This window comes from Natator depressus, chromosome 5, assembly GCF_965152275.1.
Source record: "Natator depressus isolate rNatDep1 chromosome 5, rNatDep2.hap1, whole genome shotgun sequence".
Lineage (NCBI taxonomy): Eukaryota > Metazoa > Chordata > Testudines > Cheloniidae > Natator > Natator depressus.
In genome coordinates, this window is record NC_134238.1 from 23,970,600 (window position 1) to 23,985,919 (window position 15,320).

At 42.7% G+C, this 15,320-nt stretch overlaps 1 protein-coding gene across 5 annotated transcripts in view; it reads left to right on the forward strand.

Moving 5' to 3' along the window:
* The first annotated feature begins 743 nt into the window (after positions 1 to 743).
* RAI14 (retinoic acid induced 14) overlaps positions 744 to 15,320 on the forward strand; it is a 123,124-nt gene continuing 108,547 nt past the window's right edge. For 3 of the 5 annotated variants that reach the window (XM_074952436.1, XM_074952435.1, XM_074952437.1), the window contains exons 1-2: positions 744 to 950; positions 13,641 to 13,719. Coding sequence is in view for 4 of the 5 variants with exons in the window: in XM_074952435.1 (XP_074808536.1) it covers positions 13,684 to 13,719 (36 nt within the window). In the remaining variant the exon portion in view is untranslated. The remainder of the gene's footprint in view (positions 951 to 13,640; positions 13,720 to 15,320) is intronic. The other 2 variants (XM_074952439.1, XM_074952440.1) reach the window with 1 other exon arrangement.

Consider the following 15,320-nt stretch of genomic DNA (forward strand, 5'->3'; position numbering starts at 1 on the left):
GCAGGGTAGGCATTTTTCATCAACAAAGTGCCTCATGATGTGGCTGGGGCTGTCCTCAGTGGCTCATCTTCCACATCCAGTGGCTCTGGTCCCTCGTTCTGCTCATCCTTGGGCTGGTCTAACCTGAAGCCACAAGCCAGGAAGAGCCAGGAAGGTGGAACGGTTTGGCTCCTCTCCGCTCCACCAGGTCTAACCCTTCCCTACCCCACCCAAGTCTCTGGGTCTCAACCCTCTCCCCTGGCTGAACCACACACACATGCTGGAACTAGGGGTGCTGGCTTGAAGTGGTTCCCGTCCCATACAGGGTTTACAGGTTGATTCAATGGCTCTCAGCACCCCCCATACAAATTTTTCCAGCTCCCCTGCTCACCCAGTCTCCCCAGCCCGCTTCTTCCTCTTCCCCCATCCCTTTCTAGCTCCTGCCCCTTTCCTTCATCGGCCCCCTGCCTCTCCCACCCAGACCCCTGAGCCCACGCCTGGCTTCTCTGGGGCAGTGAGCGGGAGGGGAGGGGAACTGCAGCCGCAGCCACCGCTGGGGGCGCTACAGAGCAGCGACCTGCGGCAGCAGCGGCTCGGGAGGGGGAGCATCCCCGCCTGCCACGTGACTCACAGAATGTTGTTGGGCTCAAGCCCCAGCCGGGCGTCGAGCGCTGTCCGCCGCCCCCCTCGCCCCACACCGCACCTCAACGGGGGCAGGAGCGTTGCGGTCACGTGGGCCCAGAGTGATGTAATTCCCCTCCCCCCTCCCGCCCCTCCCCGAACAGTCGGAGCGTTGGGAGCTCGCTCCGTGTGCGTGTGGCTCGCGCTGACCACCACCAGCAGGAGGAGGGAACTTTCCCCGGGCAGCTGCGGCTCCGCTTTCCTCTCCCCGGCCAGCGTGTCGGGCGCGGAGCGTGTGCGGCTCCGGAGCCGCCGGCGGCAGCAGCAGCCGGGCAAGGAGCCTCCATGGGGTGAGTGTCCCCGCAGAAGTTGGCATCTGTTTATCCAGCGCTCTCTCTCTTTTTATTGTGTCCTGTTCCCACCCCTTGCTTTTGTGATTCGGAATCCAGGGAGCGGAGTGGCCGGGGAGGAGGCTATGAATAGGGGCATTGTGTGCATGGCTCAGCCCGGAGAGAGCGGGGAGGGGAAGGAGGAGGCGGCGGCGGCGAAGTGGGGAGCCAGCTGCCTGCTCCTGGGGTGTCTAGGAAAAGCGGGGCCGGAAGATGGTGCCTGTGGAGGGCAGAGCTGAGATGCACGCCCGCTGGAAGGAGGGATGGAGGGAATGAATGGGCGAGACAGAGGTAGAGGAGCTCTCCAGGCTGGACCCTTGTTGCTTCTGTCTCTCCTCCCGGAGCCCTGAAGTTTGGCGAGACCGGGAGGGAGGGAGGCAGTGGTAGCAGGCAAGGATTTCATAGCCCCTCTCCTTTATTATGATTCAGTTCAGCCTGTGATTTCCAGGGCTCGGGGCGCTGCCTGGACTGCGTGAGTGGGAGGCCTCCTCTCTGCGGAGCGGTGGAGGAACAAGTTTCCTCAAGGAGAGGGAAGAGTTTGCAGGCGGCGTGGGTCGCTGTGTTGGGCTTTCGGCTCTCTGGAGCAGGGGGAGATTTCTCTCTGCTCCCCTCCCACCAGAAGCTGCTGATGGTGCGTTTCCTTTAGCAGAAAGTTAGGTCCGTCCCCCCCCCACCGCAGCGCGTCTGGGTTTGTAGAGGCTCCAGAGGGCCGTGCACAGCCGCCAGTGACTCAACGGCAGCTTTTTTTTAACTCCAGTCTCTCTCCTGCGGTGGGTCGCATCAGGGCTTTGGAGAGTTGACAGCTGCAGTTCATGTGTGAGTAATAATAGCGCCGCTTTAGTCAACTTTAAGGGGTAGCAGTCAGCTCTCTCCCTAAGGAGCTCCTCCCCTGCCAAGGTATCTGTCTCACAGACAGGGTTTGGGGAAAGCTCTCCGACCTAGTGGAATTTGTTCCACATATATATATACACACACGCACACATACATATACTGGAGTATTTTCACTTCTTTTTGTTGTTACGTTGCTGAAGCTCTTACTGTAAATGCCAAAAGTTTCTGTAAATAATGCTTAATCCTTTCCTCTTTTTTTTTTTATCCTCACATGGGATTTTTACTATTTGTGTAGCAAAAGGATGCGGCTGGCACTGTTTAACAAAAGAGGTTCTAATTCTCTTGATCAGAACCTGCTATAGCTTTATTGCGAATAATAAAATACCTCACTAATGTCCTTGTAAAATATCTCATTCTAAGCTGTAGTTAAAATTGTCAGCATTTTCATTAAAGGTATAAACCTCTCCTGGTGTTTGCAACTCTGTTGGTGAAATTTTTCTCCATCCAGAAACATTCATGCACATATATTCAGGGAGTTATGAGGACTGAGTTTAAAGTAACTTTTGAGAAATGTGAGCAAGACAGACCTGTGTGTGTTTGTGCACTCCCCCCCCCCCCTTTCCATTTTTTTACTCTTTAAGATGGGCCTGGTAGGTACCTTGTTCTTAAAGGGACTCTAAGTTTAAATTTGGCCGGAATAGGAATGGTTTCTTCCTTTACTTTCCAATGGAATTTTTTTTTTTGAAAGACAAATTTCCCAGCAGTCTTGGCAAAACAAATATTGTAGAGCATTCTGCCATTGCATTAGAATCTGAGAGTAAAATGATTAATCTGTTTTCATTGTTCAGGCTCTGAAAGATGCAGAAAGTAAAGTACAGTGATAGTGCAAATAATACAAAGCAAGCTAGATTCTTAACATTCAAAGTTACTCTTAAGTAGCATGAGGATGCTTGCTTTTTTTAGGTTTGTTTTTTTTTTAAAACCGGATGATGTCCTTCCTATCTAATTTTACTTTTTACTGTTATGAACTACATTTATCTTAAAAGTTCATAACTGCAAAAGTAGCAGTTTAAGGGGATACTGAGGCTACAAGGTTTCAGTTTATTTGAAAGAATCTTGTCAGCTCAGAATTTCCCCGCAGGTGACAATTAAAAATGGACCTGATTAGTAACCCAGTCAGATCCACACTGGAGTTCATATTTCTAATTTTTACCAATCCTGTGAAGAGGATTTTCCTTCCCCCTCTCCTTTTTTTGGCTGTACTGTGTTACTTATCAAATCATTTTAGTTTCTTACTGAAAAATCTACTTTTAAATATTTCTCCATTTAAGACTATGACCCTGTAATAGAATATAAATATGGTTAATGATTATGCATGCAAAACACCCATTGTACTGACAAATTTTAAACATTTATTGTCCAGTTCTCAGTTGTGCATTTTGAGGCCTCTTATTTAGTGCCATCTCTCTGCTGGTTTCAGAATAGCATTAAAAAGCTTAAAACACTAAATATATGTACATTACTAGAACAGACACTCTAGACTGATGGCTGGAATTGATAAATCTCTAGAACTGCTTAGCTTTTGACACACACTCATAAAGAGAGGTAGATGAACTTTTTTGTATTTGCTAAGCGAAAAGTCGCACAACAGCCACATAAACAGAGATGTGAAAGAGCATTTGAGAAGAACAACACAGGGTTTGTTTAGAACCTGACATTCTGTCTGACAGAGAAGCAAAGTGCCTTGCCAACATTTACCTGCATACCATGCACAGCAAGAGTCTATCTTCCAGACTCCAAAATATTGGGAATATGTGTATGTACCATTCTCTTCCCTAATCCAGGAATGCACCTATCAACATAACAAAGAAGCTGGCTTCCCCAAAAACAATTCATTACTTAAAATGGGTAAGGGAAGAGTGAACAGAGCTGCTGATGGAAGTTTTCATGAAAGGGTTTAATAACGCATCTCTGTTCAGTTTTGATATAGCCCCACTTGGGCACCTCTCTGCAGCCCCATTTGGTGGGGCATAGGCATTTAATAGGAGAACAAGAGGACTGGAAGCTAAGTTTCTGTGCAGTTCTAGGTTTTTGTGAAGGTTAATGACACTACAACTGGAGCAAAGATTGTAATATCCACTATAATCAATTCATTCTGGTAGCTGAGTATGTTCTGGTTCTTGTTGCATGGTGGTGATACCTGAAATAGCAATAAACAAAAATGCCTAAAAATAGAACTAATAAATCTAAAGCTTTAGTGTTGTGTTCTTTGCTGTCTCAGGCAGAAACTAAAATAGCCAAAAGAAAATGCTTTTGAGATTTATATCAACTATCTAGGCAGGTTTGTGGTGGCTTCTGTGGGTCATGACTTCACCAGAAGATATGCATTGAAATTACTACTATTCTGGCAGTAGTTTTTCTACTGTCCATAATCTTTAATTCTTTTAAGAGGTGTTTTATATTCGAAATTGCGGAAGTCATACTTTTAATGATGGCAGCTTAAGTAATAAACTATTGTAGAATCTACAGTTATCAAACTGTTTTGAGATAAAGTTGGGTTTGGAGTAGGAAAGAGAAAGGGCTAAATTCACCATTGGCACTTACAGCTGGGAGCTGGTGTAAACCATTATAGAGGGCTTCAGGGATGGAAACTAAAACAGACCTGGTGGCAGCAGCGTTAGACAGTCCCAGTTCCTCCATTTGTTGTTGCATAAGAGAATGTGAAGTGGCAGCTTGGCCTGAAAAATGAGTGGTGTTGGCACATAAGGGAGTGTGCCTACTAGGATAGCTGGAGGGGATGTTGAATCAACAGCATTTAGCAGGTGATTTTCTGTCCATCTTAGGTACTTGTATTGCCCCCATTACATTCCAGTCTGAGCCCTTCACTCTTTAATGTATTTATCCTCAAAACACTCTTGTGTGGTAGAGAAACACTGCTGTTCCTACTTTAAGGGTAGGGAGTTGGGGCACAGACAGACTGACTTGCCCAAGATCATACCAGAAGTCTGTGGTGTAGTAGGGAATTTGAAGCTGGGTCTCCCAAGTCCCTGAGTAGTGCCTTAACCATTATACCATCCTTCCTCGGTATTTATATGTACAGTATTTACAATGAAGTCAGTCTGATATATTGACATTGCATCCTGTCCCTAAGGAAAGGGTTTTCAATAATACAGATATGAATGGGTGCTCTCGAGGGGCAGTGTTAACATGGATTCATGGGTTAAATTGCACCCATGCCACTCTGGGTGTTGCAGCCTGGTGCACAGGGTTGCAACGCCCAAAGCGGGAAGCCAGGTCCCGCCTGGTGGGACAGGAGCTGCAGCTATGCGGTGAGTGTGGGATGGGCTTACTCTCTGTTTCTCCCCCCCCCCTTCACCCTCCCCCAGGGCGTCCCCTCCTCATTCAGCCAGGATTGTGGGGCGGGGTGGGGGGTGCTGCTATGGTTGGTTGGTGCCTCCTTGGCAGTTTAGTATAGTTCACTCCGCCCCCGGTGCTCTCAGTACTTAATTGTAGGGTTAAGGATGTTGATTCCTTAACAGGCTGAGCTTTTCTCGTAAGTGTTCTATGTAGCAAGGCATACGTACGAATTAAACTAAAATGGCCTCAGAAAGTCAAAATAAAGATCACATCACTTCCCTTCTCAATCAGGTTTTATATCCTGCTATAGAATATTTGAAAACTTTTCTTAGTGTGAATATTTCTTCAATGGGGTAATATCCTTCAGGGAATCATCTTGTGGTAGGGACAGGTTTTGAGGATGAGGTTTGACACACGTTAAATAAAGATACCGTTCATCCCTTCTTAACAATTCCCGTGTTTGTTTTCTCTTGAGCTACTTTACAGCATTCATCCATAAAGCAACATTGTACAGCCTTGGTTTTAAGATTAAATCTTTATACTTTCTTCATGCTTGCTTACTCCTGTAAGGAGTAAGTTGTCTGATGTGAAGTATCGTAAAGGAAATGAGTAGCAGGTACTAGCTGTTGTGAGATGCAGTTCTCGGAATGCCTTCTGTGCTGCTATTTGAACAAATAGGTTGTTCGGCACATCTCTGCTGGTTACATCCCTTGCTCTTGATTGGGCACTGTTGCTTCGTCTGATCGCTCTTAAATCTTTAATACGATAACAAGTGGAACTGTGGCTCATGTAGTCTTTTTATTTTTATTATTTGTAACTAGATGCCTGAATCCAAATCCAGGCCTTGCTGTGTAAAGTGCTGTACAAACAGATAGCTAGAAACAGCTGCTGTCCTGGAGACTTTGCAGTCCAAGTAGAGAAGGAAGACACCCTCTTCTTCCCCCTTGTATTTCTGTCCTCCCTTTTTAGAGAAGAGGAACTGAGGCACAGAGAGATTATACTTGCCTGAGATCATACACAAAGTCTGTGGAATAGCTGGGTATTGGGCCCATATTTCCTAAGTCCCAGAGAGTGTTTCAAACCAAGACCATCTTTCCTCTGTCATTTTGACTAAACGCTCTCAATTAGTAAGAGGATTTTTCCCCATAATTCCCATGCCACACTTGGCCTTCTGAGGCACTTGACCATGAAGGATTTCTCAAGAGGCGTAGGCTTTGGACTGCTGTAGGCATTGTTGCCTGGCTAATGTCAGCTTCTGATTGACAGCTTATACTAGGTTAGAGATAAGAGTACACTCGATCAATCTTTCTCACCGCCCCTCCATCTTCCTCAAAATAATTGTTTGCCCAACTGAAAGAGACACTGGCAGCTTGAAATCTGTTTGGTTTCTAAAGCTGAGGTTAAAGTAATTTAAATCATTATACCTGCCCTTGCCCCTGCCAGTTTCTGTGGTCTTACATTTTCCTATCCTTTAAAACAACAAAAATTCAGTTTGCTGATTCTGTGTTGAAAGACCTGCCCAGACAGAGGGGAAAAATGTGAGTCTAATGAATAAATGAGTAAACTCCAATTAACTTCAGTGAAGCCAGGATTTCACTTAGAGTGCTATCAGTTGCACAAGATAAACTGAAGAAGGGTCTTGTTTTCTTCTTTTGTATAATTCTTTCCAGTTACTGTAATTGGGTGGCACTAAGGCCTTGTGTGTTCACACAACTTCTACTAGTTTGATTTAAAAACCAGTTTTAGTTAACCTGGCACAAAACCCTATGTGGACACTCTTAAATTGGTTAGCATTAGGCTTCTAAGGCATCCATTCAGGGATGGCTTACCTGGCTCAGCTGAATCAACTTAAAAACAGATTTTAAACTGTTACAAGTTGCGGACAAGGTCTAAGAGTAGAGGATTGAAACACTGAGTTCTTGCCTACAATTGGTGTGTAGTTTTTTGTTTTGGGTTTTTTCTTTCTGCTGGTGTGGCTGTACCGCTATAGCTGTAGTTTCAAACTATGCTAAATCGCATCTGTGCACAAGTCACTTTTTTCCCCAGTGCAGTGCATTCCCGCTGAAGGGTTTGCACTCGTACAGCTACATCCTTGTAGCTACACACCTGTTCAAAAAATAAAACGTTTGAGTCGCTGTCTTACTAGTTTGATTTTATTGTGCTGGCTTCCACAGAGAGTACTTAAAATTCATTGACTATAGACTAGATTTTAAGTAAATGAGTCAGTGATTTGACTGTGATACAAAAATTGTACATCTGTGGTGAACCTATAAGATGCCTAACCTCAGCTTCTCAGCAGCAATCTGAATGATCCAAAAAGTAAGAAGCATTTCTTAGTAGTTCAAACTGTGAAATGTAATAACTCTTGGCCCATGGTCCTCTTGCCTCTGCAGAGAGGAACCAGAATCTGTGGATCTTAGTGCAGGAAGAGGAACCAGCACTGCATTATACTTGCTCCTTCCTCTCAATCCTATAGAGACTCATCTGCAGAGACTTGGGGGAGATCTGAGCTGTAAATAGGGAGGGGCTGTGGCTGTTGTTGGGGCTGGACTCCCCCTGACCCTAGATCCATGGGGCACAGCAACATGAGTGACTACAAAGAGTTGGCAGTAAACTATGTGGGTTCACTCTCATAACCTCTTTTTCACCCCCGAGGGATGTTCCAGGGGAAGTGGTTTTCAAGGTGAGGCTTGGGTGTGCGTGGCAGTTGGCAGTTTGGTCGCAAGAGATTTCCATGTGGATGGTCCTTGTCTGTGGTGAATCCCCTGATGTAGCTATGGATTAAAGGGGATTGGTGGATGTAGGGGGCCAACCCTCAGCCTCTTCTGTAAAAAGGGAGAAAACAGCCCTTCTCTGTGCACCCCATGAGGGAGAAAATGAAAAGCTTGATGAAATGACATTTACTGGCAGGCTGGTGACTACAGCAATATAATTAAAAAAAATGCTTGAAGCTTGTAAGTGCCTTGGTTGGAAGAGAATTTTTTTTATTAACACAAAGGTTACAGCTAGGAGATTGTGATACAATGGAGAATTTTAGAAGGATATCAAGGGGAAAAGTTTTCCAACAGCAGGATGTATTTGAGCGGAAAAAATCTCCAAAGGGAAGTTGAGTGCACGTTGCTTAACACATCTAAAAGCAGAGATGACAGAGCTGGAGGACACAGGAGATGGTCCTAAACAGGCAGAGGGTGGGACTAGGTCACCAAAGGTCTCTGATGCATCTTATGTCTTATGATTCTGCTTAAAGTAGGATTAGCTGTGTACAAATCATTCATTCCCTGTCTTGAGTAGCCCTTGAGTCACACAGTGAATTTCTCAATGTGTTTTCATAGTCAGAGCCACACTGATACACTCACGGTACAGTAACCCTTTCCATTGTTTGTCAGATGGCATATGGTTCTCCGCAATAGACTGGGTGGGGGGAGGGGGGGGAAGGGTTGCAGGGGGAAGATGCTGAATTTGATGAAATCACAAGATATTTAGTAGAATGGAAAGTGCTGGGGGTATCTTTCAGTATGGTGCCAGTTTGTATGGTATGGTAAACAAAAGCAGCTAGGAAGATGGGCAAAAGCTAAGTCCTGCCAGTGGCTCTGGCAATGGAAAAAACCCAGGTTTGTGAGTGGCATTCGCGTTCCTGTTAACTGAGTCAGCGGAGCTTGATCATGTGAAGAACGTGACAAGCACAGGTATTGAGGTGAGCAATAGAATAGTCACTAGCTGTGCAAGTGCCTATGGGTAATTAATAGAGCAACACTAACTGCCAGCAGAGCTTGTTCTTGGGAATGAGAGCTGAATTCATGGCCTAGGAGGAAAATTATCATCTGAAGCATTATTGGGGAAAGGAGAATCCCTGCTACGTGTTCGGTATGCAGGCTCTTCATGGAGTCTCTGGCTCTTCTCCTTTATTGGCTTCTAGAAAGGTCTGCTTGAGGTAGGGGGAGAGTGAGGTTGGAAAGAGAGGACTGGTTGAAGTTGTGAACGTCATTTTGGTTATGTTGGAAAAGCTTTATCTGATATGAAGGTTTTGTAGCCTTTCCTAATGGGTGGGCCGACTTTGCATTCATCTAATCTCCATCCCCACAACTGACAATTAATTCTGATATTAGTATTGTGCTGTGAGTATAGAAATGTAAGAAATTGGGTACAATTGTGGTTGGAAAGAGACGGGGATATCACTTGGTAGAAAAACTGAATGTGGCAATAGAACTTACATCTCCTACTTTACAGAAATATACTGATATTTCTTTCCAATATTTAACCCTTCTGGCATTAGACATTCAGGGCAGTGAGCCTTAGCAGCAGAGAGTCATTTTCAGTGGCACAAACATAGAGCATACAGGTTTCAGAGTGGTAGCCATGCTAGTCTGTATCAGCAAAAAGAACGAGGAGTACTTATGGCACCTTAGTGACTAACAAATTTACAATATGCCCTAAGGCCATTTTATGTTGCTTCGCTGGATTCAAGGGGCATTCAAGGAGTTAATTACAATGTTGTTTGAAAGAGCTTGCTCTGATTCTAATATAATTTTAATTGGAGGAAACTATAAGCCTAGGGTGGCTATTTACTTTGATTTGATTTGCCCTAGTGTAAGTCAGTGGGAGTGCTTGCCGTAGTAACTTTTTAAACCTTAATACTTAATTGTATGAATTTTAGGTTCAAACACAATACATACAGAAATATCGGAACCTCAGATTACCACTATCCTACTGCACCTTATTGTAACATGGTGGCATTTCTAGGTTGACAGTGAACCTTGCTGGGGTTTTAGTATGTATTGCTAAAAGTTAATAATTTTTTAATTATATACTAAAGGGATTACAGATCAAGTATTGTGTATTTAATTGAACTAACAATCGGATGCTTTTAACTAGAATTAAGCTGCTGAGCTTGTGGATTTACATGCTCTGATTTTACAAAGACACTGTGGGTACAAATTGACAGTTCTCAATATTTATTATTGCATCTGCTCTAAAATGGGAGCTACACTCTATTTGATAAATGGATTGAAAAGATGGTCTTTGTTAGTACCTTTTGTATCACCTGCTGAAATACCGTTTTGAAAGGTCGTAGAGCAGTGCTCATTTGTGAATTTCAGTGGATGTGCCTGTGTCTTGTACAACAGTAATGCAGTATGTTATTAGAGGAACTACCTTTTATCTGTGGGAAATGAACATTTATCATAAAGGTGTACTGAATTGGGACACTGACCTCTTCTGTGCTAATTCCAGTAGTTACTCCCTTTTGAGAATGTAGACCTTTAGTAAGGGGAAACAAAAGCCAGTTGTTTTACAGGTTTTTGTCTCTCTATTGCTGAGGGATCATGAGCATTATGATGCACAAATTCTAATCGTAATGTTTGTTTTTAGTTGTCTCTGATGAAAAGATTAGAGTATGTGGGTCATGAACAACACCAAACCTGGGAATCTATGGGGTAGTTGGTATGTTGATGATGTGGTGGTGTTGTTGTGTTTTTTTTTTTTTTTTTGGCATGCTGCCAAAAATTTTATTTTGCTGTGGATTTAGATAATGCCATAAGTACATAAAATGCACATACTGTAGGCAACATGTGATCTTGATGAATCTTGTGGGGAAAAAAAATTAGTTGTAATGTTGGCCTCCAACAGGAAGTGCCAAAAAAAAAAAACCCCATCAAAAACTTGTTGATGACAGCTGCTAATTGGAATGTATAATAAGTCCTACATAAGGCCCAGTTCTGCAGCCACTCTGTCTGCATACTCAAGAGTTCCCATAGAGGATCTCACCATTAGTCCATCTAGTCAGGTATCCTGTCTTCAACAACATCCTGTCTTCTGCTGCTTCAGATGTAGGTTCAAAAAACCCCAAACAAACTTGTAGCAGGGAAGTTTTTGTTTCTGGGTGGCAGTGGTGTTTATTTAAATCCCTGCTTGGTGATTTCTTTGCCCTGATGCATGAACATTTGTTTTTAGTCCATTGAAAATTATTTTAAAGGAATATAATTCCATGTAATTGAATAGTCTTCTTACTTATATAAGCGTTTAATCTGTTTTAAATCCTGCTAAACTATTGGCTTCAATGATCTCTTGTGGTGATATGTTCCAGAGGCTTTTAAATAAAAGATAATACCTTTTTATATCAGTTTTAAAAGTGATCATCTGCAAAGTATTTATAAAACATTAGGCTTCTGCCACCTCCTCTCCCCCCCCCACCCCCTTTTCCTGCTTCGATGTATAAGTAAGACGTGTGGAAAGCCTTGTTTTTTTTACCTTGGAAATACCAGGAATGTCAAGGTTGCTCTTCCTTGGTTTTGCTGGAGGACCTCTAGGAAGTCTCAGATGTTCGTTGTGAGCTCTGACTTCTTCATTGGAGAGGTGAGGTTGCTTGATCTTGACAACAAGGAGTCCGGTGGCACCTTAAAGACTAACAGATTTATTTGAGCATAAGATTTCATGGGTAAAAACCCCACTTCTTCAGATGCATGTCTGCATCTGTAATTTTCACTCCATGCATCTGAAGAAGTCGGGTTTTTACCAGCGAAATCTTATGCTTAAATAAATCTGTTAGTCTTTAAGGTGCCACCGGACTCCTTGTTGTCAAGATCAAGCAACCTCACCTCTCCAGTGAAGGAGTCGGAGCTCACAACGAACATGTGAGACTTCCTAAAGGTCCTCCAGCAAAACCAATGGATTTATTTGAACATAAGCTTTCATGGGTAAAAACCCCACTTCTTCAGATGCATTTCTGCATCTGTAATTTTCACTCCATGTCACCCTCTCATTAATTCTCCATCATTTTAGCATCCTCCAGTCTAGACAGCACCTGCAAAATAAAATGAGTTTTGTCTTTTTTGCAAAAACCTTTCAAGACTACTATGTCTGTCATAAAGAAGCGACCCGCCCCTCCCGCAAAGGGACGGAGAGCTCAAGTCTGTTGTTTTTCTACCTCTGTAGAGGTCACTCTTTACACTTGTTACTTTTTGAGTTTCATTGAGTGTCCCCTTGTTCTTGTATTAAAAGTGAGTCAGCGTTCTGCCTGCAGAACAACTACCTAATCGTGCCTGAGTCCTTTGATTAGATTTGGTGTTACTTTAACTTTCTACAGAAAGGTATTTGTTTTGGGGGAAGGAGAGGAATTGGCCCAGCTGCAGACCTACTTGGCATGTCTGTGAGATATTTTGGGAAGCTTATTCATGTGTTTTTGTTTTTGTTTTTTTTAAATATCTTCATGAGAACTGTTCATGTAGAGCTCTGGTGATTTAAAAACTTCTCATAGCTGTGCTTAGTTCAAAAGGATGCTGTGTGGTATTGATTTTTTTTTCCTGACTTTCCACAAATATACCATTTTTCTGCAATTTAACTGTTGATAAAACTATGTGATACCATTTTGAAAGATTACATGTGAGTGTGTATTAAATCTTAATTTGCACAATAGTGTGGTCATTTTAACTTGCTTGCCAAAAAATAAATTGGCACTTTAACTTAACTGACGTGATGAAAGAATGGTGGTGGTGGGTTTTTTTTTCTTTATCAAACTGGAGTCTAGAGCCTCTGAAAATGACATGAAATTTCATACAGTGAACGTAGGGGACCTATAGAAATTAGGGGAGGGGAATATATTCATAGCTATTCATTTATTTGACTAGACTCTGAACTACAATAGGAAATTTTTTTTCTTTTATTCTAAGTTGGAGGGAGAAGTTGCTAGAAAGAAACAGAACTTTGTGCATGTGAATATTTTTTGCTGTTAAATTGTTCTTTCAGTAGGAGCTTGCATGGCAGCTAAAACTCCAAAAATACATGGACAGACTATTTCTGTAAACATAACGCAAACATATTTTGTAAGTTTTCAACAGACCTTGAAATGTTGAAATTTTGTTACTTAGATGACTTTGTTCATTCCAGGAGTCTGTTAATCTTTCTGCCAGTAGCTATTCTCTTCCCATTATGTTTTCGTATGTGTTCACAAACTATTAGTGGAAATGTTTGTACAGAACTTCTCCATATATTGAGATTGGTAGAGGATGCTTCTGACATTATCCTGCAATGTGTGCCAGGGTAGAGTGCAAGAACCTTAATTCAATGACTGGATATTTCCCTACAGTTTCTTTCCCACTACCCACCTGTACCAGTGGTTGTTTTGACAGTAACACAGATATAAGCCAGTAGGCTCGTACAAATGTTACCTGCAATATCCTCTTTAGACAAGATATTACTAGTATTATAAAATACAAACTTACAAATAACAGGTAAAGATTGTTTCATGCTATTGCTCTGCAGGAATTTAGTCAGTGTTGGGCTTGTGCCACGAAACTTCAGGAAGCTGTGAAATGCTGTTAATTTTAAAGAATCTTAAAAACAAATCAAGAAGTATCGGTTATGTCTTACTTTTCAAGTCAAAGATCTATTTTTAAAAGTGTAATAAGGCTCCTAGTGAACCTATGCAGTATCTAGTTAGAAACTTGTTTTCCTTTCTGTTTTGCCTAGGTGTTGAAAAAAACTCAGATCTGGAAAACTGAATGGGATAAACATGAAGAGCTTGAAAGCAAAGTTCAGAAAGAGTGATGTAAGTACTCCAGGGCTTGCTCTGGCTGGCTAATATTTGTTAGTTTGTATTGTGGAAACAGTCCCTCACTCCCAACTAGATAAGGTTGTAGGTTAATCAACTACAGAGAACAGAAGCATTTTCCAAACACTACTGTACTCTCCTGTTACATTAGGTCTCTAAACTGTTTCTGTTTTGGAGTATAATTCTCAGTTACACAGGCTAATCAGAATGGGCCACATGCCTCACCTTAGGACATTAGCTGGCTTATGTGAAAATCTGCATGTGTTCAGGATCCACCAGTCTTCTACCAGATTGGGCTCTTTCACAAATCTTGATTCTGTACCTGGAGCTTAGTTTATCCTATTAATGGTTCTAATATCCAATATTGTTTCTATTTAGGCATTTGTACCATTATTATCACTGTGGTATCTGAACACTTAACATAGAAAACTGTATCCAGACTGTAACAGGGTGGCAACGTCTGAAACTCCATATAGGGATACAAGGCTGTCCTATTGACTACCCTGTTAGCAGGGATTCTGGAACCCTGCACAGAGCTGATAAGGCAGATGTGGCTAGTTAATTCCACCAGTCTGAGTAGATGTTTGCACCTGCCTCTCATACAGGGAACTAGGGGCAGAGATGGGGAAGTCCTCTAGGATTTGTCAAACCCCAGGAAGAGCTGCAACTGGAGAGAAAGCTTAGGCTGAGTTTCATATTCTGTTTGAGTTACCAGTAAGATTACCAAGAGAGGGGTGAATTTGACCTCATACAGTGTGTGTATTTCTTCTGAAGCAGTGCGAATGCCACCTGTTTACACAATCACTCAGTATGCCTGGTTACTGTTCACTGCATTCTTATGCAATAAGTTCCTGTGGCATTTTGTGGTGTGCGGAATGTGTGCCCGTGAAGCTATGTCGCATGTTTGCTTGTAGGAAGTCTTATTAGTTGTGTTGTGGCACACACTTTGTGGCATGGCAGCACTGAATTGTCTTACAGATAAAATGCACGTGACACAGGTGACTCTTGACATGTATGCCATATGTTTGACCCTCTCTCATCTTTTGGGTGGAACCTGTAACAACACTGATCATACCAATGAGGAGGAGGACTGGAATATCATACACGATGATTTGGACAACTTTGTAAACTGGAGTAATAGAAATGGGATGAAATTGAATAGTGCACAGTGCAAGGTCATGCATTTCGGGACTAACAACAAGAATTTTTGCTATAAGTTGGGGTCATATCAGTTGGATATGGCGGAGGAGGAGAAAGAGCTGGGTGTATTGGTTGATCAGAGGATAACTATGATCCGCCGGTATGATGCGGCTGTGAAAAATGCTAATGCAGTCCTCGAATGCATCAGGCGAGATTTACAGTAGTGATAGAGAAGTGTTAGTACCATTATACAAGGCACTGGTGAGACCTCATCTGGAATACTGTGTGCAGTTCTGGCCTCCTGTGTTTAAGAAAGATGAATTCAAACTGGAACAGGTACAGAGAAGGGCTACTAGGATGATCCGAGGAATGGAAAACTTAAGTTATGAGAGGAGACTCAAAGAGCTTGCTTGTTTAGCCTAACCAAAGATGGGGAAATATGATTGCTCTCTATAAAT